At 43.8% G+C, this 25,440-nt stretch overlaps 1 protein-coding gene across 1 annotated transcript in view; it reads left to right on the top strand.

Annotated features, from left to right (window-relative positions):
* The window catches only part of TENT4A (terminal nucleotidyltransferase 4A), a 686,787-nt gene extending 661,950 nt beyond the window's left edge, over positions 1-24,837 (top strand). The window contains exon 11 of the mRNA XM_077491885.1: positions 24,152-24,837. Within this exon, the coding sequence (XP_077348011.1) occupies positions 24,152-24,325 (174 nt within the window). The 3' untranslated portion in view covers positions 24,326-24,837. The remainder of the gene's footprint in view (positions 1-24,151) is intronic.
* Positions 24,838-25,440: the final 603 nt, after the last annotated feature.

The raw sequence follows: 25,440 nt of genomic DNA, 5'->3' as shown, positions 1-25,440 counted from the left end.
TGACTGTGCTACAGTGATTATTATCTAAAGAAGTGGATGAGGACCACGGTGTGAAAACTATGAAGAACACATTGCTTGGTGCTTTGCAGAAACGGTTCTCTGACATGGAGCAAAATCCACTTTACTTGCTGGCTGCTATTTTGACTTGTTTTTATTTGAATATTGAATCTGAGATGATTTTTTTTATTTATTTTTTGGATGAAGGTGATATTTTACAGTGTTAACACTTGCTTGCATTTTGCAAGTGATAACACTGTAAATCTCACCTTCATAAAATGAAACACAAAACAAAATGACAATTTGACAAACTTACCTGCTCTGCCTCTGTGTAATGGTTTGGCACAGAGCAGGCCAGACAACTGTTTTTTCCATGTCCCCCGTCGTCACCTTTCCTTCCAGCAGTGCCCCCATAGCAAGCTTCCACAGTTGTTGCTTTGCTTGCATGACGTTGTCTAATGTCTTGTATTTTTCTTCTAGGTATAAAGATCGGTTCTTCTCAAATGCAGATGTTGGCAGGCCAAAGAGATGTTCGTGCTGGAAATGCAAGAAATCTCTTCTGTACAGGTACTACAGGCACAGGCAGCTACACCTGAGGTGCTTGAGAAACCAGCTACCAAAAGGCCTCAGTGGAGCAACAGCCAGGTACCAGTGTGACTGTGGACAGTGTTTTCCAAGAAATTGCTTATTCATCTACATTTGAGAACAGTGCTCCCACAGCTGCTGCCATACAACTAGAAGCATATCTTGGAGATGTCACTGTGCCTCATTCGGAAAAACCTCTTGAGTATTGGGCAGTCAGTAAACAGCGATTTCCCACTCTAGCCCAAATGGCACAAAAATATCTTTCCACTCCATGCAGTGGTGTGGAAAGTGAGAGATTGTTCAGTTCAGCGTCACACATTCTGACTGACACCAGAAACCGACTTCTAACTGAACATGCAGAGATTATTCTGTTTCTTAAAAAAAAAACTTGCCACTTGTGTTTGAATTGGAAAAGTAATCTACCGCCTGTTACTGTCCAACTGTAAGGTATCCTGCACAGTTGCACGCTTCAGCTCAAAGCAACTGCTCCACCTGGCATTTGAGCATTTCCTCTGCCTGTTAACTCCCCTCCATGTTGGCCTTTAAAAAAAAAAAGTTTTGCCTTTTTTAACCCTATGCCACAAACTTTTTCCTTAAGTGCAAAAGTGAATCACCTATGGTGTGCACATTGCACACTATAGGTGATTCAACGTGCAATACGTGGGGGACACGTAGCCTAAGCTAATATGGAGCGGCATAGAGTTGACACACTTTCAGCTTTATTGTGCATGTGGCCTTACTGCTGCTAAGTCCTTGGCCTTGCCATCCTGGAATGAACCTAATTTTGGTCTGTGAAAAATGTTTTTTCAGGAGTTTATTAAGAAGTTGAACTAGAAGCTAGCACTTGAGGTATTGTTCAGTTGATCCCCCTCAGTCCTAACATAATTTTTAACGTTTCCTCTGCCTGTTAACTCCCCTCCTTGTTGACCTTTAAAAAAAAATTTTTGCCTTTTTAACTCCATGCTACAAACTTTTTCATTAATTAAAAAAGTGAATCGCCTATGGTGTGCACATTGCACACTATAGACGATTCAACGTGCAATGCATGGAGGACACATAGCCTAATATGGAGCGGCATAGAGTTAACACTACAGGCAAATAAAAGGCTCAAAAACAGGGAGCTCAAACGCCTGTAGGGGCAGCTACTTTGAGCTTTTCTGCCTGTTAATGCCACCTCTCCATGTCAGCCCATTGCACACTAGTTTCAGAGGTTTAGTGGCAGGAAAGTTTATAGGCAGAAAAAAAAATCCAAAGATTTTCATTTCCTTTGGATTTTTTTTTCTGCCTGTAAGCTGCCCTGACACTAAAATTCTGAAACCGCATAGTGTTCCTTGGCCAATGGCCATGAATGAACACATAGGCTAACATGGAGGGGAAGAGGTAACGGGTAGAGAAAAAAAAAAGTTCAAAGAGCTAAAACACTTGGAGAAGCAGCTGCTTTGAGCTGTGCATGAGGCCTTACTGCAGTCTACATGCCAAACTAACACACATCCTTCCTTGCCATCCTGGGATATTCTGTCTGTGAAATGTGTTTCTCTTACACATGTGTAAGAAGTTGAACTGGTAACAAACGCATGTTATGTTTTTATTTTTTATTTTTGGTTTTTGAAATATTATAATGTCTTGTGTTGTGAGTTGACTGAGGTTCTTGCTTCTCCTCATGCCTAAATTGTGAACTTGCAATGTACATGACATGTCATTGATGACATTTATATAACATGTTCTGTGCAATTTGCGCTTTAACAGCTTTGTGACCAGCAAATAAACATGTTTTCTTTCATAATGTCTTTTGACTGCGTTTAAATTTCTCATATTATGGCGAAAATGTGTAATTTTTCATTCTTTTTTTTTTTAAATGGTCACATGACCAAAATCAGGTAGCGGTAATTGGTATCGGCGAGTACATGATGTCAAGTATCAGTACTCGTACTCTGTGTCAAAAAAGTGGTATCAGTGCATCCCTAAGACCCCTTTCACACCACACCGCACCTTGCGTCGGCGGTAAAACGCCGCTATTTTTAGCGGCGTTTTACCGCCGGATTTGCGGCGCATTTCGGCCGCTAGCAGGGCGCTTTTACCCCCGCTAGCGGCCGCGAAAGGGTTAAAACCGCCGGCAATACGCCGCAATAGCGGCGTTTTGCCGGCGGCAGTACAGCGCTGCCCCATTGATTTCAATGGGCAGCAGCGGTGGATGAGCGGTAAACACACCGCTCCTTCACCGCTCCAAAGAAGCTGCTGGCAGGACTTTTTTCTGACGTCCTGCCAGCGCACCGCTGTAGTGTGAAAGCCCTCGGGGCTTTCACACTACACACAATGGTGCAGCTTCTTTAGGGCGTTTTGCAGGCACTATTTCTAACGCTATAGCGCCTGCAAAACGCCCTGGTGTGAAAGGGGTCTAAATGATACACATTACAAGTTTGAAACCTGCATATACCTACTGCATATAGAGGGTTAGTCTGTGTGTTGTTCCCTGAATTAAAAAAAACAGTCAGGGGAATGGCTTCTATCCATTGTTGTAAAAGTAAAGTTGTTGCTTACATATAAACTTGATATGTTGGTGAAAACAACGGGAGGAGTTCCATTTAAAAAAAAAAAAAGGGTGATGTTTAAAGTTACAGCCATAAGGGGGAATACAAGCTGTACTAGGATGTAGTTTACTACATATCTAACATTTCTCATACCCTTATTTCTGGGCATAATTATATTTGAATTTCAGTAGCAACATTTTGTCTGTAAAACTATCATTTTTATTTCCTTCCTTATCTGATTGTGCATCTCTTGTGTCTGGTATGTGTATTATTGATGGTGTTATTGAGTGACCCACAATATGCCTTTAAGGGCTCCCAAGTCCTCAGGATGATAAATACAATTAGTTATGATCCATGTAGGTAGGAACACTATCGTAGAGATTAAAAACAGGAGGCATAATGCATTCCCAGACGTCTGTGGTGCAATAAGCAAAGTCATCTTGTTCAGAGACATTTTTTTCACCTGCTTCAGTCTCTTTTCGAGGATTTGTTTCACCTCCTTTATCCTTGGCTTGCTTCTTAAGTGTTTGGTTCACCTTCTTCACACGACTGGCATGAATCCAGGACTGTTGTCCCTCGGTAAGGAAAGACATGTGACTGCGATCAGTGGTCAGGGGTCTGAATGGGTACTCTGCTTAGTACGATTCAGCTGTTGGACCACCACCATGTCTCTTACCTGGAAAGTGTGTGTAGGTCCCTGTGAAGAGAAAGGAGAGGTGCGAGCAACATTTCTTTCAACTCTGTCCAGAGTTTCCTAATATACTCTCCCTGTATTACTTCTAGGTCTCCTTTCTAACATAAGTGGTTGTCTGGCCCACGGGGTGGGAAATGGCCTACCCATAAGGACCTCAAATGGAGAGTATCCTTTTTTCTTAGAGGGGGTCATTCTTATTTTGGCCAAAACTGCTGGTAGGACTTTGTCACTTATTATATGTATCTCCTGTTGCTTTTCTTCTTTTATCTTCAATACCGCGTATACACAGCTGGTTTTCACATCGGAATAAACTCTGAAGGTTTTTCCGACGGAGTTCTGCTGAAACTGTCTTGTATACACATGACTATGGTATAGCCTATGCAAACCTGTCTCTTCCTATTAAATACCCAACCCCACAACTTAACCTATGAAGTAACCAGACCACACCTGTTGGAGTAAATTGGGCTCCTCGGCCATTTTATTAAACATTTTTTATCCATAACTATATTAGGAAAAATCACAATATTCCTTTAAATACATTTTAAACCATTGTTAGAGATCCTTGGAGGTACTAACCACATTTCGCCGCATCGGCGTGCCCACACCAAGCCATCAGTTGCGGCCGCTCCGCCTCAGACGACGCCACTCAACCTTACACACTGCTACCCATCTCCTGATGGCAGTTAAACCTTGGTTAACTGGCATCAACTAAGGATACCATACCGAGATGGTTTCCCACTTCAGCCACGTTATTCTTAATTCCTAATGCCTCCAAAGATCCCCCACCGCCACAGCCCACATTGTAAAACCTTACACCAGTGGACGCCCCATACAACGCAATGCTCGCTGTACACCCTCCTCCAGACCAAAGCACCACAAATCAATGCCCACCGCATTAAGATGGACCCCATCCCCCCTTAGGTACCGGTAAGTGTCCACCTCCAGGTCCCAATAGCAAACCACTAATCCTCCATTGCATACAATGAATCTTCCCACCTCCTTATTGACCTTGATCTTCTCTATTGACCTGGCAAACCGGGGCGTACGGCCCACAATATTTGACCATACCACCATAGTACAAGGAAAGTCAGTACGGATTCTGAGAACATGACATTTTATATCCCTGATCAGGTGTCGCATGGATCTCACCTCCAAGTCATTACCCCCGACATGTAGGACTAACACATCCGGGGTGCACAGCATGCCAGGAACTCTGAGCCACCGCACCATAGCGACCTCTCTTGGTACTCCTAACTGACGGCCATTCGGGTTTACATCCGCCCTTCATGCCCCCAAAAAACAAATGACTGTCCCATAATCCATACGAGACCACCTGCATTGGACATGGAACCTACAGCCAAACCCAATGTATTCACGTGAGGGCGTATATAAAGCTTGAACCAATCCGATTCCCACTGATCTATTCGCTTAATGACAGAGCTGTCCAAACCTTATCTGGCTGCCTCAGTGGCAGCCCCAAAGTGGAAGGAGGGAGAAGCATAAGTGGAAGGGTCATAACCTGCCAAAACTAAGCAACAGTGAAACACTGCAATGAACTGGTACCGAGATGACGAAGATCCATCCCGGTGAACAAAGAAGGATCCCTCGCTCACCAGGTGGACACACAAACTCCTGTACAGCTGTAACTGGACATGATGCCCCATCTGGGAATACCATAAATATGCACATACCCTTGCCCGCCCGGTCTGTTTTGGACATGCGAAGGAAAAGAGCTACAGATGCATCACCACACTGAACATCTCTAAACTGAATACCTCCTTATACATTCCTTGAAGGGCTAACAAGCTCACCTAAATGGAACGCCCCATAAAACGCCAAAATGAATGCAACTTTAAACAAAATGGCTTCGTAGCCAGTCTTGCACACCCTACTCACCTCCACAAGCAACTCCTCCAGTATTGAAAAAGTGACAGGGCGTCTGCTGTCTCTCCTATTGGCTCCTCTCCTATACCCCTTCAATGCCTGCCTAACCATGAACTCTCTTGTGGCATCCCCTTCCCCTGTCATTTTTAAACCAGAATGCTAACCCAGCCACCTTGCGATCCATAGCGGAGGCAGACACTCCTTTCTCATAATTCAACCTAATGAAGTACAAGGCTGTAACTCTACCTTCCCCAGCTCCACAGTCCACCCATCCCAGCAACCCACACCATTCCTGCTAAACCTTCTCATAAGTTGGCCATGTACTAGCACACACAGAATTCAGGATCAAATCTGCGATGATTCCAGTGTGATTTGCGATAACGGCTGAGGACAAAGACTCCCATGCTGCTCCGCCTCCGGTGCCAACTCACAGAATCTGTCCCACTCAAACCGAGACAGAGCATCAGCGACAGTGTTAGATGTGCCCAGAATATGCACGCCGTATAGAAAAACATTAGATTGCAAACAATGCCGTAATAAACGCACCACTGGCATTGAGGAGGCCGTCACATAGTTGATGATCTGGACTACCCCCATGTTATCACAGTGCAACCTTATTTTCCGATTTCGAACCCCCCCCCCCCCCCCCCCCCCCCAAATCTCAACTGCCACAATAACTGGGAATAGCTCCAGGAGGACCAAGTTCTTCAGGAACCCTGCCCGGCGCTAATACTCTGGCCACTGCTCCGCACTCCACTGCCCCCTCAGGTAGGCCCCAAAGCCATACAACCCGGCCGCGTCGGTATAGAATTCCATGTCAAAATTGCCAACCGGGCCCTCCATCCATAACGCCCGACCATTATAGGAATCCAGGAAGGCGTGCCAAATGCACAGGTCTTCCCTGTGTTTCCACGTCAGCTTGATGTAGTGTGATGAGGCGATTGCTGTCACCACAGATAAGCGGCAACAAAACACACGCCCCATGGGCAAAATCCTGCGCATAACATTCAGCTTCCCCAACAGCAACTGTAGCTGGCGCAGCTGGATTTTGCGTTTACCCACCATAGAGCAAATCTCCGACTGGAGGACCTGCAGTTTGTCCTCCTGTAAGCAGCACTCCATAGCCTATGAATCCATTGTGACGTGTAACCAGCAAATTCCCGCACACCTTGGATGAAGGGGGGCCTACACACAAAAAATCGTAATGTATGATGGAATTGACTCCCGACCCATCCTGTTCCACGAATGAACTGTCTCAAACAGTGAGCATGAGATAGAACAGCCCATTGGCACGCACTAATCCACATAATATTCCTCCCTCCACTGGCACTCCAAAAATTAAAAACTGTCCGGGTGAACCGGAAGCAACTGAAAAGTCACCTTGACATCCGTCTTTGCCATAAGGGCCCCCCAGCCATATCTCCGTCCCCAACTGACCACTGTGTCAAACTATGTATATCATACCGAACATGCGTCAGGATCAATGGCATTGTTGACCGTCACCCCCCCCCCCCCCTTTGGTGGTTAATCAAAATTTTACAGGTTCCTTCTTGGGTACCGCCCCCAAGGGTAAGCCCTCACGAGGGATGGAAAAGGGACACGCATACGGCCCAACGCTACCTCTTTGGCTAGCTTCTCTGAGACCATCCCAGGGTGTTCAAAATCTGACCACTAATTCTGGGCCACAGGAGGAATGCTTTTCATCGAACATGGAATGCGAAACCCTTCTGAAAAACCCACTTCCAACAACTGGGCAGCTGCTCACTCTGGCTATCTACTTAGAAAGGGGCGCATCCTTCCCACCATCACTGGAGTCCTCCCTCTTTCCTGAAGAATCACCAGGCCTTTCTTTACCTCTTTTAAAACATCGGGACAGCATGTGACCACCCCCACAGCCAGATTCCTTCATTCATGTTTGAAACGGCAGCCGTTTCCAAACCTACATGCTCCCTCATTAAATTGCCAACACACCCCTTTAAGTTTCGGGTCAGCTGTCTCGGGGTGTCCGCACCTTGGACCCTGCCTGGAAATAACAGTAGAGGAGGCTGTGCCGCAGACAGATTCACCCTCTGACTTATATCCTTGTGGTCCCAGGGTAAGGATGTGCGAACCGCTTTTCCTCTGACAAAATTGTTAGTCATATCAGAGCCAAACCTGCCCCCCATAAACCCTTTGTGTCAACTGCCTTACTAGATTCCTTACCCGCCTCGGGTTTATCAGCGACCACTGACCCCACTGGACCACCCTCCCCCCACAGTAGACGAACTCCCTGCTCGTCCCCGGCACTGGAACCCCCATGAGCAGCGGAGCTGTCCCTGCCAGACTGGGCACCCATCCCCGCACAGGAGAAGGGGCAACTGAACCCACCTCAAAGCGTTGGACCAGCGAGCACAAACCTGACGAGATGTTGTAGCTCGGACCCGACTTCTGAGCTGCTGTCTGAGGAGGGGGTGCACTCGGCAATAGCGGCGGGGGAGGGGATGCACCCTGCCGCCACTTGTACCCAAAGTTGGCAAATTAATCAAAACAACCTGTAAGGAAGATAGTGTTAGTATTTGACTCGCCAGGCTGCACAGGAAGGGGTCCCACAGCCGCGCGTCCAGCATCCACTGCTGCTGCCCGAACTGACCTTTCATCATCGGAGTTGCACAACTCCCCCTCTGACTGGGGAAAAGTCTCATCGTGCTGGCTCGCTGCAACCGGAATCGCCACCGAGACCACAGCTACGGGTCTGGAAGTGCTGGTCCCAGCCCTCGTGCTGTGTCTCGCTCCTGTGCCTCCAGCACTTCTCCTGGCCGGGACAGACCGCCATGTTGGATGAGGGGGGTACCCGCCTGGCTCCATCCCCGGACCTGAGGGACCGACCCTCCTGTTAGGAAGGGGGGACACCGGTCGCTCGTATCGACTGACCGGTCCCCGCTGGGCCAAATCCCTATTGAGGGCCACGACAGGGGAATTGGACATACGATCCTGTCTCCCATGGCGAGCTGGCGGGACCGGCAGAGAAACCACACCATCAGATGAGGGGCCACTGTGTGTGGGCTCCCAAAATGGCGCTGAGCTTGGGGGGAGGAGGGTAGTGAAATGCGCTCGGAGGTTGAGACCCCCGAACACACCGTGCCCATTATGTACCTGCCACCGGGATGTCCTTGATTGCAGCGATCAAAAAAACAAGAGAAATAGCCCTGGGACTTTAGATGAGGTGAGAGAGATTTAACCAATGTTCACAGTGAACACTGAGACCAAATCAATTTGTTTCAAAATGTTATGTAACAGAGTGGCAACAATGATTGTCAGTTACCCAGCATAATAGCCAATGCATACAACACAGATGAAAGTAAATGTACAAAGATTTATTACAAGTGTTATACAGTACATCAATGAACAATAAAACTTGTAAGTTGCTAGGTCAGTAAATACACATACACAATAAGAAAATAAATAAAATGTACATACATATAAACAGGGAAGTATGTAAACATAATGCAGACATCAATAATACCCAGCATGTACCGGCATAAAACAAGCATCAATAAAGCCCTATGCATTTTGCGAGACCCTGCTTGCTTGCTTCAGGGGCAGATGGATGAATGTTGTATCTGCAATTTAAGTGATAAGATCAATAGATGTAAATTGTTAGATGGGGCCAGGTGGAATGATTGGCAAGAAAGGTCTGAAACCGAGACCTCATACTTACCGAATGGCTGAAATAAATCGTCAAACACTGGATATCAAGATGGCGGTCGTGTAGTGCATCCAGCTCGGGAGCTGAGGAGGCGGAACCAACAAAAGCCACAACAGGGGAACATCCGGAGGATCAGCACGGTCTGGATAGGGGTATTTCTCACTGCGGTTTCCACTTAGCCCCTTAAAAATCATGTCTATAAAATATCTGCAAGGGTGCACATATATCAGAGGGCATCATAATTGCAAAAATTAGCTAAATGTATGTGTCTAAATGGTTCTAAAATTGAATTTATAATTTTAACCCCTATCCTTGCTGGTTTCCTCAGCTACCCTGTCATGACAGCCCTCCCTTTAGCCTGCATCTCACTCCGGGCTTCTCTTGATCACCCCGAAGTCTGATCGTCAAGAACGCGGTGACGTACAGCACGTACAACAGGACTAGAAAAAGGAAGTTCAATACCTAGTGGGCCAACCTTTGGGCTCCTTCTGCTAATCTTGTGTTAGTAGAAGTTTGGTTAGAGACGATTCATGCTTTTCAGGCTCCAGCTTTTTCAGATCATTTTACTGCTGTTCAGTTTGTGCTTGTGGGTTTGCATTTGGTTACCAGTGCGTGTAGTCAGTTTGTATCTGTTTTTCAGTGAGTTCTGGTCCGCTCGTTACTGATTTTCAGCTCGTTCTTTACAGGCCTTGCTGTTCTTCAGTGCGTTCTGTTAAGTTCATTCTGACCAGCTGACCATTTTGAAACCATGGTGTGGGTACGTACTTGTCGTAGAGTTTGTGCTGTGTGGGGGCTTGGTGTTGGGGTTCATACTTTGACCCAAGCCCAGTCCATGAACATGGCAAGGAGGAGTTTATGAACCAAGAATTGGTTACTCCAGCATGACCAATTCTTGCACATGCCTTTGCTTTGTGAGATCCAGGAGAATAATCCTGATGATTTCAGGAATTATCTCAGAATGGCGGGACCCCCTTTTTCACAGTCTGTTGGCTTTGCTGACCCCTTATATCAGCAGGCAGAATACCTGCATGAGTGTGACGTCGGTGCGTTGCCTGAGGGAGTGTCAACTGACTGCATGAGTGAGGACTGAGTAGCTGAAGTAAGCGGAGTGTGTACGGCGAGACTTTCAAGACACAGGGAGCCTGTTCGGAGTGCTCTTACAAGCGTGTAGAGTGTTTAACACTGCTATAACGGCAAACAACCTGCACAGTGGAATCTTACTTTGGACTATCTGACCTAGACTAAGTGAGGTCTGATCTGCATTGATGGGTATAGGTAGAGGAAAGCGGCCAGAAAATGGAAAAATGGTGAGAGTGTCTTTGACACATATTTAAACCAAGTGTGACGCCTGGCTCCTGCCTTTCCTCCCCATCCTACATTCACTGCTTTGCTTTGCTGTGGAGATTTAAATGCATTGATCTTAGGAGTATGAGAGTCTGTGTTTGCCTGTCCCCTGACTATATTTATAGTCACAATCCACACTGCGTGTCTCAGATTTGTCAACCAGGCTTACCTTTTAATCTTTACAAAAGGGATCTATACTATCCATGGAGTTGTTCTGGACTGTGCTTCTAATTACCCAGTTTCAGATTATTGGACTGCCTGCTTGTTCATTAACTTGCTGAATCGCCACAAAACACCATTTGTTTTGCCATATGATCATCGATTTTCAAGTATCAACCATAATGATTAACTGGTACATATGAGAGTGTATGTTTGTAAGCATGTGGTGCATGTGGGGCATGTGCAGCTGTGCCCCCTATTTTAACATGACAACGTTGTGGTATACTCTCTCGGGAAATTTTTGATATGTGTGTTTTTTCTACCTAAATAAACTTATTAATCTCAGTGTCCAAATCGTCCCTCTTGGGAGAACTTTCTTCTCTCTGTTTTGTTTTAGGGTACCTGCATAAGGAAAGCTATCACTCTGGAGCAGGGGCTAGTCGCCACTTTGCGTTACTTGGCGACTGGGAGAAGCCTGCAGGACCTCAAGTTCTCGACAGGCATCTCCCCCCAGGCTCTGGGGATCATTATTCCAGAGACCTGTTCTGTCATCATTCAGGTCCTGCAGAAAGACTATATTAAGGCAAGTTTTCTTCTTTAACATCACATTATATGTATTTAACCACTACAAATCAGGGCACTTTCGCCCCCTTCCTTCACACAAATAGTGTTTTATTTTGGTGGTATTTATTCACAACTCCTTTTTTTATTTTTTTACGATATAAGCAAAAAAAGAGTGGAAATTTGGAAAAAAAACTATTTTCTTCTTTCTATTTTAAAAGAAATCCAATAAAATCGAATTTTGTCATAAATTTAAGCCAAAATGTATTCTGCTACATGTTTTTGGTAAAAAAAAATTCTGTTGCGTGTATAATAATTGGTTTGTGTGATCACGGACATATGTACACAAATGATCATGTACAGATGTGTGCAGGTGATCATTGGGACATATGTGGGGGACATGTGTTTTATTTGAGTACATTGTGTGGGGACCTGTGTGTTTACACTAGACCAGTGATCAGTGAGTAAAAAGCTGTAAAAAAAACGCTCATATTCACTGTTCACCAGCCGGCTGCAGCGATCTGCTCTCCTCTCCTCAGCGACAACTTCCATGTGAGGAGAGAAGATCCGATTGCCTAGCAACCGGCTGTTTACATCGGATGATGGCTTGGATTGGACACGGCCATCATATGATCAGGAGGGCCAATCACAGAGCCCTCCTGCTGATTGGAGATGTGCCGTGTCCGGGTGACACAAACGCATCGGGATCGCGCCGCTGCACGGGCACGATCCCCCTCCTTCTTAAGGACGTTTCTGAATGTCCATTCAGAAGGAGAGAGCTCCCCACTTGGTCAATGTACATATACGGCCGGGTGGAAGTAGTTAATGTTTGCTAATGTATTGTATTCATTTCATCATTCCCTAATTACCATGATTGGAATATGCTGTGAATGTCCCCTTTATCCTCATGCATGATGGAAGCTTTTAATGCTCTTTTTTGGCCTACATGCATATTTCCCTTCACTAAACTCCCCAGCATATCCTGGGCCCATATACACCTATAGCCTAGTCCCTTAACCATGTATATTGTCAGCGCCATTGTACGGCTTTCCCCGGAACACACCCTAAAATGTGTCTAAATGTTATGTGTGTCCTTAAATTAATTTATAACCCCCCCCCCCCCCCCCCCCTAAAATGTGTCCAAATGTTATGCGTGTCATTAAATTCAGTCAGAGTGCTGGAGGCTTTTTTTTCTGGCTCCCAAAGTCACCTCAAACCCTCCCCCCCCCCCCCGCCCCCATGCAATTTTATCAATGGGCCATCAGAGGGGGGTGAGAAATCTGATAAGTGGGCCTTATGTTTGTCTTTAAATAATAAATGTTATACTGATGTTGTGCAAAAAATGTTTTTTGTGTGATCTGCTTGCAATGTTATGTGCAAAAGTACTTTTTTTTTTTTTTTCTTGTTTGGGACTTTCCCAACTGTGAAGGGACTGTAGATGGGAAGCATGTGCACATTGTGCCACCACCCCATTCGGGGTCTCACTATTATAACTATAAGAGGTTTAATAGTGTAGTGTTAATGGCAGCAGTGTCGACACATTAGGAGTTCCTCTAGTGGACGTGGGGAAGAATGGCCGGATGTTGGATGGAGCAGTCTTCGCCCAGACTGAGTTTTACCAGCGTCTCCAGACTGGTGGCCTGGCATTGCCACCTGATGCAGATAGCGTGGAAGGACTCCCCTTCATCTTTATTGCAGATGAAGCCTTTGGTCTGGGCAAGCACCTGATGAGGTCATTTCCTCTAAGGACCCTCACCCCAGAGAGGAGGGTTTTTAACTACTGACTGGCCAGAGCAAGAAGTGTCGTTGAGAATACCTTCGGGATAATGTCCAGCCGGTTCCGCCTGTTTCTGACAGCAATCCATATGGCGGACTACATCAACAACCGTATCATCCTATGCTGCTGCATACTGCACAATTATTTAAGGAAAAAATCCCAGAATTATATAGCCTCAGTCGGGCCTGAGGCCGGACTTATTACAGACAATTCCCTGACGGAACTGGATACTGGCCATACTGGCTTTGGCACCCCAAAGCACCCGTGAAATTCAGGAGAAATATATTAATTAATTTACGGGTAGGGGGGCCATTGCAATGCCAGACAATGTCTAATTTTTAGTAATAAAAAAAAATTATCAGATAAAATCTTGAAATTTCTTTATTGCTTGCTTTTTGGCCGTCTCCTAGGTTCTCCTAGTGCACTTGTAGTGCCAAGTGGATTTTCCTTTACTAAATAAGCCCCATTGTCGCTGTAAACACAATTACTTACAAAACTGGTATTGAGCATTGAAAGAAGAAGCCACACATTGTTTCTCAAAATATTTACTCTGTACACATTCACAATGTGCGTTTAGAAAACTTTTAAAACATATATTTTTTTCTCTTTTTTTTTTTTTTTTTCACAAATAGTCATGTTTTAAAACATAACTTACACAACTCTGGAACTTACAAAGTTCAATGTATAAAAACTAAAGGCAATATCAGACATTATAGTGTCAAAAATGTCTTGATATTAAGTTCATCAGATGGGGTAATGTCACCCCTGTAAAAGCCAAATTTTGAAGATGTGCACACATTGGGAGTCCAAATGGGTAATGTCAACATGTGCCATCTCCCATCATAGGGGATCAATGGACATGTTTTGTGGGTGCAACCCCTTCCTCTCACCTACTAGAGTTACGAGGAAGGGGTTGCACCCACAAAACGCGTACGTTGAGATCCCCTAATGGCAGATAGCACATGTTGACCCACCATGTGCATTTTCAAAATTTGGCTTTTAAAATGTAGAAAAATATTTTTGGGGAGTCCAACAAATGGGAAAATGGATGTGATTTGCCAAAAATTTAGATTCTCCCCGACACATCTATTCATTTGTTGTTCCATAACATTCAGTTTATTTTGAATATTGTCAATTTCCCCATTCCGCAGCATGATATTGTGGATGAGCCTTTGGGCGCTGGCCCTAGTGAAAGGTTCAGCTGCCTGTTCCACAATCGGCACATCACCTAAAAATAACCATAACATACAAAGCCACCCACAACATCGCCCCATCTACATCACCAAACTCATCTGCAGATATCGCCCAAATCGTCCCCTCCGTTCCTCCCAAGACCTCCTGCTTTCTAGCTCCCTTGTTAGCGCCTCTCATGCTCGCCTTCAAGACTTCTCCAGAGCCTCTCCCATCCTCTGGAACTCCCTGCCCCAGTCTGTCCGATCAGCACCTACCCTGTCCACCTTTAGGAGATCCCTGAAAACTCATTTATTCAGGGAAGCCTATCTCACCTAACAGCTGTCCCCAAGCCACCCCCATCAAATCATTCTCTGCAGCTATTAACTTTTGTACCACCACCCTCTCCCTTTAGAATGTAAACTCTACGAGCAGGGCCCTCCTGTACCTATTGTACTGTAATTGTTGTCCCCCCTTATATATTGTAAAGCATTGCGTAAACTGTTGGTGCGATATAAATCGTGTATAATAATAATAATGTATTTAGAAATATGCAGGCATACATAGATTACCTGAAGTTGGGGTGTCAGACACTGACCTGTTTGGATGACCATCTCACCCACTTCCTCCACCTCTCCTTCCTCCAGAACCTCGGGGGGTGGGGGCTTCTTGTTGGTGATGTGGGGGGTCCCTGGTGTCCTCCGAGTCTTTTCTCCCCTATGAGAATGAAACAAAAGATATACTTGGCACACAGATATTTGAGTCCAGAAATAGGAATATGAAACATTGCTTGGAAGTGGTGTACAATTGTCTGTTTGGGCAGAGATCCAAGTTGGAGACCTGATTAATTCCCTTTTAACCAAGCTGGAATACTTACCTTTTTTGGCCAAGTTTCACAGATGGAGACACCCCAAGTATCCACTGGAGCCCCTGTGTGGGTCATCCTAAAAAATGTGCTTTGGTGTCCCACACTAGTGCTCCTGAGTCCAGATGTGTAAACAGCTGCTGAGTGTCCTCTCCTTACATTCCACTGAATGAAGTTTGCAACTCATTCTAGTTTCAAAGACATCTAGACAACTATGTCCTAAACTTCTTTTAAGAAAAAATAGCATGAGAAAAAGGTAGTTAACCCTGTAGCAGCTAAAATCATTGTATTTATTTGCAAACAATGTTTCCTATGAATGATTACTGTACCCACCAACACGAAAGTAGCCATTTAAAACTGTACAACAGTAAAGAAAATCACATGGAGCAGCATGCAAGATAATAATCATAATAGGAAAACACAAGTACTTACTTTTTTGAAGCACTTTCTTTATTCTTCTATACTTATCCGGCTCCCTCAGTTTAAGGTCGGACAGTCGTTTCCTTAATTTGGAGCGTCATACCCCAAAATTCTGCTGCAGAGTCTTCATAACTTTTGTCATGATCTTGGCCTTGCGCAAATCCTGCTGGGTGTACTGTCCATGTTTCCCATCATAATCCTTCCTCCGCAAGATGTCCACCATCTATACCATTTCTTCAAAGGCCATATTGGAATCTCCTCCTTCGGGATCGTGTCATTTCAGGCTCAGGGCTTTCTTCCTCCTCATCATCACTGGAATAATTTCCAACCACCTGCTGTGTCTCCGCCATGTTGCTCCTACTGCACACCGACGAGAGAAGGGGTGGGGAATATTCAAGAAAAAGAACGTCGGGCGGGCGGAGTTTCACACATGTGCATTGTATATCAAGCTAATACGCATGTGTCATATGTATGATCTGTGTGTGGAGGAAGGACGAATGGAAGTGGCGAGCTTGCTAAACAAAGGTAAAATTTAAACTTGGCCCATCACAGTGGCCTATACTGCTTCAAGTTTGAGGCCTATATTGGGATAAGATAATGAGAGTTTAGGATGACATTAGTGTTTTTGTCTTGTGTATTGTCTTACAGCAAAGATGAATCAGTTTAAGGACCCAGAATTCAGTTTCATAGACTGATACAGGGAGATGTGGGAGGTGAAACGCAGCTTATATTATAAGGAGGTCATCGCTGGAGAAACTTCTGGAATTTGTGAAGATTCGGGTCCCCGAAGCAAACATTAAGTTTTTGGGAAATAAAATTGGGATCTTGAGGAACATGTATAAGAGAGAGCATAATAAGACTCAGAAATCACTCCGATCAGGAGCATCAGCAGAGAATGTTTATGTCCCCAGGCTATGGTACTTCAACAAACTGCAGTTTCTGGATGACCAGACTGAAGCCAGGGAATCTTTCAACCCTTCCCTGCAGCCATCCCTCCACCGTTCCCTCAACCCCAGCAGAGGCTGATGAGGAACAACCTGGGCCTTCCATCCTGGAAGAAGTAGATGCACCCAGCTCGAGTCAGGTATATTATTTTTTAGACATATTTATTGTCTTAATTTTAATGATGATAACTAAATGTTATTGCTTACAAATCAATGATTTTATACCAAAAATGATGTATACATATCACTAGACGGTAGCGGCCAAAAATGTTGGTGACCAGCTTGAAAAATGCTGGGATCAGAATGAGTCTTTTCTATTTTTTTTTTGCAAAATCTTTTTTTATTGAGTTTTCCTTTAGCATACAAAGTTGCCCACGCAGGGGCCAAACATTGCCCATGCAGGGGCATATCCTCTGATGCGGCAACTGACCACAACAGGGCAGACCATAAAACAAACTTACTAATCTATTCCCCAATGAGGGGAGAGGCTTGGTTCAGGAGACTCTGTGCTCAATATTATGACAACAGAATAACGTGACATGGGAGTAAATGGGTCAATTTACTGCCATATTACCATAATGGTAATCTAGGGGTTGGTTACTGCATCAGTTGCCGTGGTGCTATCATCTAACCAACAGGTCCACACTTTTTCGAATTTATGTGGGCAACCCCTGCCCGAGTATGTGGCTTTATAAAGGGGTAAACTGGCGTTCACTAGGGTCTTCCAAAATCTGACAGAGGGGGGAGATGTGTGCCTCCAGTTCATTGTGATGGCCTTGCGTGCATAGTACAATAACAGGGATATGAGTTTTTTTTTAGCTCTGAGCATCGATATTTGTTCCACCAATCCCAGCAGACAATGCTTAGGATCATACGGGACACTAATCTTTGTGACCTTAGCGATCACTTGGAGTACTTCCTTCCAATAATGTACAATTGCAGGGCAAGCCCAGAAAATGTGAAAGAAGTCCTCCGGCTAGTAGGAGCAGTGCCAGCACGCCGGAGAATACGTTAGTCTTTTCTATTTATTAACATTCAATGTGCAAGTCATGAGCTGAAAATTGTGCGTGATTGATGAAGCAAAAACTACAACTACGTCCCTTTTTTATACACAGGATGAGCTCAGCCAGGAGGAGGGTCTGGAAAGTGGCAGCCAGGAGGAGGCCGTGCGCAGTGGCAGCCAGGAGGAGGCCGTGCGCAGTGGCAGCCAGGAGGAGGCCGTGCGCAGTGGCAGCCAGGAGGAGGCCGTGCGCAGTGGCAGCCAGGAGGAGGCCGTGCGCAGTGGCAGCCGGGAGGTGGCTGGGCCCAGTAGGAGCCTCCCCCAATCCCAGGTGCCCTCCCCTCTGCCTTACCACCAAAAAGCCCAGGAAGAGGACAATAATGGAGGAGGCAGCACTAGGCCTCATTAGGGAAGCCAGCGATTTCCTCCGAAGCCCCCCCCCCCAACACTGAAGAGGCATATGGCTGCTATATAGCCACCAGGTTGCTGGAATTGGAGAAGGGTCAACGCCTCCTCTGTGAGAGAATTTTTTCTGAGGCCCTTCAGAAGGGGTTGAGGGGCCAGCTGACTGAGAACAGACACACATATGAGCAAGCCCATCCTCCTCCTGCCACAAGGCGACCACCAGAGCCACAGCCTGGTGGTGGTTGTAGTACCACAGCCTGGGGACAGATATGTCGTCTGCTGCTGGTCCTGATCTCTGGGATTCCTGGACCAGATTGTGCTTCCTATTATATGGACGACTCGAGCTTCTAATTTTTTTTCCACAGACTTAATGTGTGCCCTGGGGGCCAAAAGGCTTTGCAAATTCCAAAAGTTTCCCCAGCGTTGACTTCCTCTTTATTTTGTTACCCAGAATAAATTGATTTTTTTTTCTGAAAATACTTTCCTATGTGTTTTTATTCAAAGGCAGGTACATTTCAAAAAGACAATGTCAAATTAACAAGGGACACCAACCTCCTTGAGGTTAATAAAAAATACAAGATACTAATGTTATTGTGCTAACTTGACACTCCAAAAAATCAAATTATATGGAGATCACTGGAAAATAACTAAGTAATCGTAAAATAAATCTTGATGAAATAAAAAATAAGAGGAGTATAAACAAATGTAAACATTATTTTGGAGATCAGGCTTTTAAAAAACAGAATATTATTCATGAGATGAGGATAAATAATGAATAAATCAGTTTGTGAGAACTCTGTATGAATATGAGCATCAAAACAACTTCATTTTTCTAGCATTATAAAGAAGAAAAGAATATGCTGCATTAACCACTTACAGACCGGACCATTTTGCTGGTCAAAGACCAGACCACTTTTTGCGATTCAGCACTGCATCACTTTAACTGACAATTGCACGGTCGTGCGACGTGGCTCCCAAACAAAATTGACGTCCTTTTTTTCCCATAAATAGAGCTTTCTTTTGGTGGTATTTGATCACCTCTGCGGATTTTATTTTTTGCGCTATAAACAAAAATAGAGCGACAATTTTGAAAAAAAACGCATTATTTTTTACTTTTTGTTATAATAAATATCCCCCAAAAATATATAAACAAAAAATTTTCCCTCAGTTTCGGCCGATACATATTCTTCTACATATTTTTGGTAAAAAAAAATCGCAATAAGTTTTGGTTTGTGCAAAAGTTATAGCGTTTACAAAATAGGGGATAGTTTTATGGCATTTTTATTATTTATTTTTTTAACTAGTAATAGCGGCGATCAGCGATTTTCTATTGTGACATTATGGTGGACACATTTTCATTTATACCGCAATCACTGCTATATAAATGCAGTGATTCCTGTGTGATGACACTGGCAGTGAGGGGGTTAACCAGTGGGTGGCAGTGTAGGGGTGTTACTAACTGTTGGGGGCTGGGCTTTCATTTAGTGAACACTGATCTCTGCTCTAATCACATGGAGCAGAGATCCGCGTCACTAGTTGCTAGGCAGAATGGAGAAATGCTGTTTACAACGGCATTTCTTCATTCAGCCGCCCCGTGAGACAATCGCGGGTATGCCCGCGCCGATCGAGTCCGCGGGTCCTGCGACCGGACTCACAGGGGTCCCGACCAGCACGGGAGCGAGCTGCGGGTGGCGTGCTCCCGGTGGCAGGGCGGCAAATTTAAAGGGACATACAGGTACGCCCATTTGCCTGCCTGATGAGGCATACACGCGATCGGAATATAGGATGAAAAGGACATTCCGCTTGTGTGTACGCTGCATAAAGGTTCTGTTCATTCTCTCAACAATACCTGAACTCTGCTGGTGGTAAGGTAATATTAAATTTCCCATCAATTTTAAGTGTTTTCGCTAAATCTTGGCACACTTTTGAAATAAAGGCAGGACCATTATCAGAATTTATTTGGAGCGGGTATCCTCATCTAGGGATAATTTTCTGCATGAGGATTTTTACAACTGTTTGTGCATCATCTTTTGTGGTTACAAATGCTTCTGCCCATCTTGAAAACATGTCTTCTATCACAAGTAAATATTAACATCTTTTACCTAATTTAGTCATAAATCTGTAAATGCGTAAAAGGTGTGGATGGATATGTAAGGTGTTCATGTTTTGCCTTGTATGGATTTCTTGGGTTGTTTTGGATGCATGTGATGCCTCTGGCAACATATGATTTGACCAAAGAGGGAAGACTGGGGATAAAGAAATCATTGTCCAATAATTTACATGTGTCCTGCCTGCCTCTGTGCCCTACCCCATGAGAAATAAAGGTGCACTAGCTACAGGTATGCATGGCCTCCCCTCTTGACAGACAAGTCCAGTATCTGGGCTTTTTGCACTCCTGCAATATTTCATTGTTTAATGTCTGTGTCTGTAGCATATGTCTGAAGATCTGACAAGGTTTGGTCTAAGAGGGGCATTTCAGGTGCAAGTGATGGCATTTGTATGGTAGCTTGTTTAGAAGCTGCTTCCTTTGCTGCTTTATCAGCTAAGGCATTTCCTTTTGAAACATCATCTTGGCATACACCGAATGCGTATTTAGAATCAGTATAAATGTTCACATCTTGTCCTTCAAAGAGCTGGCATGCTCTTGTAAGGGCAATCAGTTCTGCAACCTGTGCTGATTTAAATGGGACAAGGTTTGCTTCGAGCATTACATCAGGCAACTGGACTACAGCATATCCTGCATGATATGTGTTGTCATTTGGTCTAGAACCAGAACCATCAACAAAAAAATGTTGTGCCCCCAGGATTGCAGTGGAAGACATATCTTCACTTGGAGATGTTTGCTGGTGGATTAATTCAATGCACTCATGTTGAGGAACTACCTCATCCTCTTCTTCTTTTAAACCTAGTAAGACATTTAGGATTAGGGCTGGGCCTGAAGTGGGTGAAGCATGTTTTATATTTCGAGATATGGATTTCAGAGGAGAATAACCTTGTATCCACATAATCTTTGGGCTGACATATGTTGGGTATGAATATTTTGTCAACAAAATGGTTACATTATGAGTAGTATGTAAGATGATTGGATGTCCTAGAGTAAAAGTAGCAGCCATTTCTACTACCATAGCACAGGATGCCAAAGCTCTGAGACATGCCGGCATGCCCTCTACTGGCATTGGCTCTACTCTTGAAAATCTGCAATAGGGCGGAGTTTTCTTTCGTGTTCCTAAGGCAGGACTCCCGTCATTGTTTTACAATTGTCCCTGGCAAGCAAGTGAAACATCATGCCATAATTGGGCAATCTGAGGGCCAGGGGCCGTTACCATTGCTGTCTTAAGGTACACAAATGCATTACACATTTCATCTGTCCATTTGACACAATCTGTCATGTATGAGCCTGTGGCTTTCCTCAAGAGGTTATCATAGAAAGAGCAGTCAGTTATCCATTGGCAGTAAACCAGTCATACCAAGAAAAGATAGCATATCTTTGTCAGTGGGTGGGGCAGACCCAAGAGAGCCACAGCTCTCTTGTGACTGACTCTTCCTTCTCCCTTTGCAAGGGTAAAACCAAGGTATTCAACAGTCTGACACCATTCCAATTTCTTTTTAGAGACTTTGAGACCATTTTCTGCTTACTAGTACAATAAATCTTTACCATCCTCTCTACTGGCAACCTGGCTCAGTCTGCGTAACAACAAATCATCAACATACTCTATAGGACTGAACCATGGCAGGGAGTCCAGGACTGCAGGATTGGCTGGAGTACAACTGAATAGACTACAGGGGAGTCTACATACCCTTGGGGCATTCTGCACCAGGTCATCTGGTGATTTCTAAAACAAAATGCAAGAATAGGCTATGTCTCTTCATCCACCAGGATGCTAAAAAATGCATTCATAGACATAGCCTATTCTTGCATTATGTGCCATAACTCCTGACTTCCATACCATCTGATGCAGTAATCAATTACCGTGAAATACTCTGCATCGGATGGTATGGAAGTCAGGAGTTATGGAACATTAGGTGCTATGGGTACTACAAGATTATTTAAGGTCTTGAACAAACCTATACCTGCCATCCGGCTTTTTAACTGGATTTATAGGTGTGTTGTAAGGTGAAATTGTTTCCTTTAAAATTCCTTGTTTAAGGAAATGTTCCACCATGGGAGCAATTCCGTTGTCCTTTTCTTTTGGCAAAGGGTATTGTTTGTGGTATATAGGTTCTGTCCAAGGTTTGAGGGTGGCTTTATATGGGGTGCAGGAGACGAGACCCACATCCAAAGACCCATCTGAACAGGCATTTTGTAAATCTTTTGGTAATTTTTCTGTTGGTACTTCATTACTTGGGACCAAAATGGGCACAACAGGGACCTTGTTTGAATAGACAGTAAGACCACCACTTGGGGACATTATTATCTGCATATCCAATTTTCCCAGCAAGTCCCTACTCAAGAGATTCACTGGACAATTTGATATGATCCTAAAACTGTGATGGATTTCATATCCCACTGAGGGTCTCCTGAAAACCATGGGAAAGCTTTCTTGTCACCAAGACATAAGCCTTTCACCATATCTATATGAAATTGATCATTATCTCTCTTGGGGAAAGGGATTACTACTATGAATAGCCTCACTACTATGCTAAATTTGACACCCAAGGATTTATAATTTCATAATCAGTACCGCAAACCCTAGCAACATAATCCTTAAACATGTCCCCAGGGTTAGGGGGAGGTGGAGTCTCTTTACCATGTTCTTGACCCATATTACAGTGAACGAGAGGCTGTCTTACCTTACAGCTTCTTCCACACAACAAATTATCTTATACTTCTATGCGACAGAAAAGACAAAGCAAACACAGGTTTGGGTCATGGTGGTGATTACCTCATTAACTTTTTCTCCTTACATTACTGTTTTGTCTAATATTAAGGAATCCTCTTTCTAGGACGCAGGTCTCCCAAAGACCTTTTAGAATGTTAATGAATCCTCTCTCTAAGAGTCAGGTCTCCCAAAGACCTTTAAGGCGAGGTCTGTCTCCTTTCTATATAAATTTTAAAGGACTAAAGCTTTATCAGTGCCGAGGCAAGAAAAATAATTTGTCAAATAAAACAAAGGTTTACTTACCATGGATGATTGCTTTATCCAGGACAAGCCCCCATTTGAAAGGAATTATACACCATGACTATCATCCTGGTTTATGCAGGCAGACCACCAGGACCCTCAGATCCTTGAGAGACCAAATGAGACACAGAAAACGGGCTTGAGTGTGTTCATAAGATCTCTGACTTTAAGGAGGAAGACAATGGTTTATATAAAAGTAAAAATACGTGTCTAAGGGTTTTACAAAACTTATGCCATGTACACACGACCAAGCTTTTTAACGGACTAGGTCCCCGACAGTCTTCCCAATGGACTTTCGGCGGAATTCCGGCGGACTTTCTGAAGGAACGGACTTGGACACACACAATCACACCAAAGTCTGACAGATTCGAACGTAATGACGTACGACCGAACTAGAATAAGGAAGTTCATAGCCAGTAGCCAATAGCTGCCCTCGTTTTTGTCCGTCGGACTAGCATACACCAACGGATTTCTTGGTCCGGCGGAGTTCCGGTGGGAAAATTTAAAACATGTTCTATTTCTAAACTCCGCCGGGCTTTTGGCAAGCAAAGATCCGATGGAGCCCACACACAATCAAAATGTCCGACGGACTCATTTCGTCGGACCTTTGCTGTCAAAAAGTCCGGTCGTGTGTACTCTGCATAACACTCAGTACTTTCTTATCAAGAGTTAGACTGCTTGATTTGATAACAAGATATAGCTGATGACTTGCTGACACAGATTCGGCTTAACCACAATATCTCATATGGTTTGGTTCTATTCAAACTGCTAGTCAAGCTGGCCATGGCAAAACATACTTTATGTAAAATGGAAGAAAAATCTAAAATGCAGTCAGTTTATACATTCTATTACAAATGTGACATTGTGGGGGTGCATGGCCAGGAATGCACGCTGTCAGGCCTAAGATGCATTGGTTTAAAATAAATTTGTAAAAAGTTATGTCCATCAGTGTGCATGTTGCAAGTGTAACTGTTTAACATTCATATTTTTTTTTTTTTTTTTTACATTTTAAGCAACATCTCTGTGGACTCAGGTATAGTCAGATCCTAACTGATGGGCAAGAAGTAAACTACGCTGGGAGTGCAAAACAATCTGTTGGAAATAAAAGAAATTATCACAACGAACGTAGCAACTGGAAGAGACAAAAACAGTCAATAGAAAACTTTCCTGTAAGCATCAGCAGATGATTGACAATATTAATCAGCACTTAGTGACCATGAACCAAAATCAGTGTCTGTATTCATGTCCAATGTTCTGTTCATGTGAATTTGCAATTGTTTCACGTGTGGGAATTTAATTGCATTAACTTACATTGATCTGTTTGTAGTTTTGCAAAGTTGCATGTCATTTTGCTATTTAAGGTTGCAAAGGTGTTTTCGCACCCCTTTCCACTATTCACCTATGTAAATTGTAATGACCTCTTTGCAGACTTCCACTGAGTGAGCATGCTGGTAAATTTCACTTACTTTTTGAGGGGAATTTGATACCTATAAACAGTTCTACGGTATGTTCTATGTTAGAATATTTTAAGATTTTTTTCGCAGTCTTGTTTGGGATATTGTTTTTAATTGAGCGAAGTTTTGCAAAGCACCTACATTTTTATTTTCTTGCATTCCCTTTATGTACATACTATATTTTAACATGTTTCTGCACTGAGTTTTTTAATCTCATCAATAATTAAAACTTTTAAACTTTAAAATTGTACTTTATTGATTTATATTGGTAAGATGGTTCTTACCAATATATTTTTTTTTTTATTTATTTTTTTTATGGTAAGTTAGACGCCTGACGTTTTTTGCAAAGGTGGCTATGGTAAGGTAATTTTTTTTTTTTTTTTTTTTTTTGTGAAAACTTGTATGTATCAGTTTAATGTCTGATTTATTCCTATTTTAGGATTTTCTTTGTTTTATTTTTTTGGTTCATCACTCCTTTTATAAAATGTGTTTTAAGTTTGCTGACATAGTTCACATTAAATGAGCATTCCATGTAGATTTTATTTAAAGTGGAACACTGCAGACCTTGATGTCCAGTTGATTTTTAGACAGTTTGACTCTCAAGATTGAATACATTGGGTTTGTGAGTCCTGTTATAGCTCATTGGTCCAGTTTACCTGTTGGAAGCTCTGCAGTTTCACTAAAACTGACACCTTATGACAGGTTTTATTGCTGCAAGTAGGGGTGGCCAAACTGTTCACCCGGCGGTCGTTTCGCGGCAAATTTTGCGTGCTCGCGATTCGCCCGATTGGCGGACTATTGCCGCTGTTCGCCCGGCGGACATGTGTGTTTACAGTGTGAAAGAACTT

Source organism: Lithobates pipiens, unplaced genomic scaffold, assembly GCF_037356315.1.
Source record: "Lithobates pipiens isolate NorthernLeopardFrog02 unplaced genomic scaffold, aLitPip1_a1.2 Scaffold_19, whole genome shotgun sequence".
NCBI classification, from domain to species: Eukaryota; Metazoa; Chordata; class Amphibia; order Anura; family Ranidae; genus Lithobates; species Lithobates pipiens.
The sequence above is the reverse complement of the archived record's forward strand: the minus strand, read 5'-3'. Positions and strand labels throughout refer to the sequence as shown.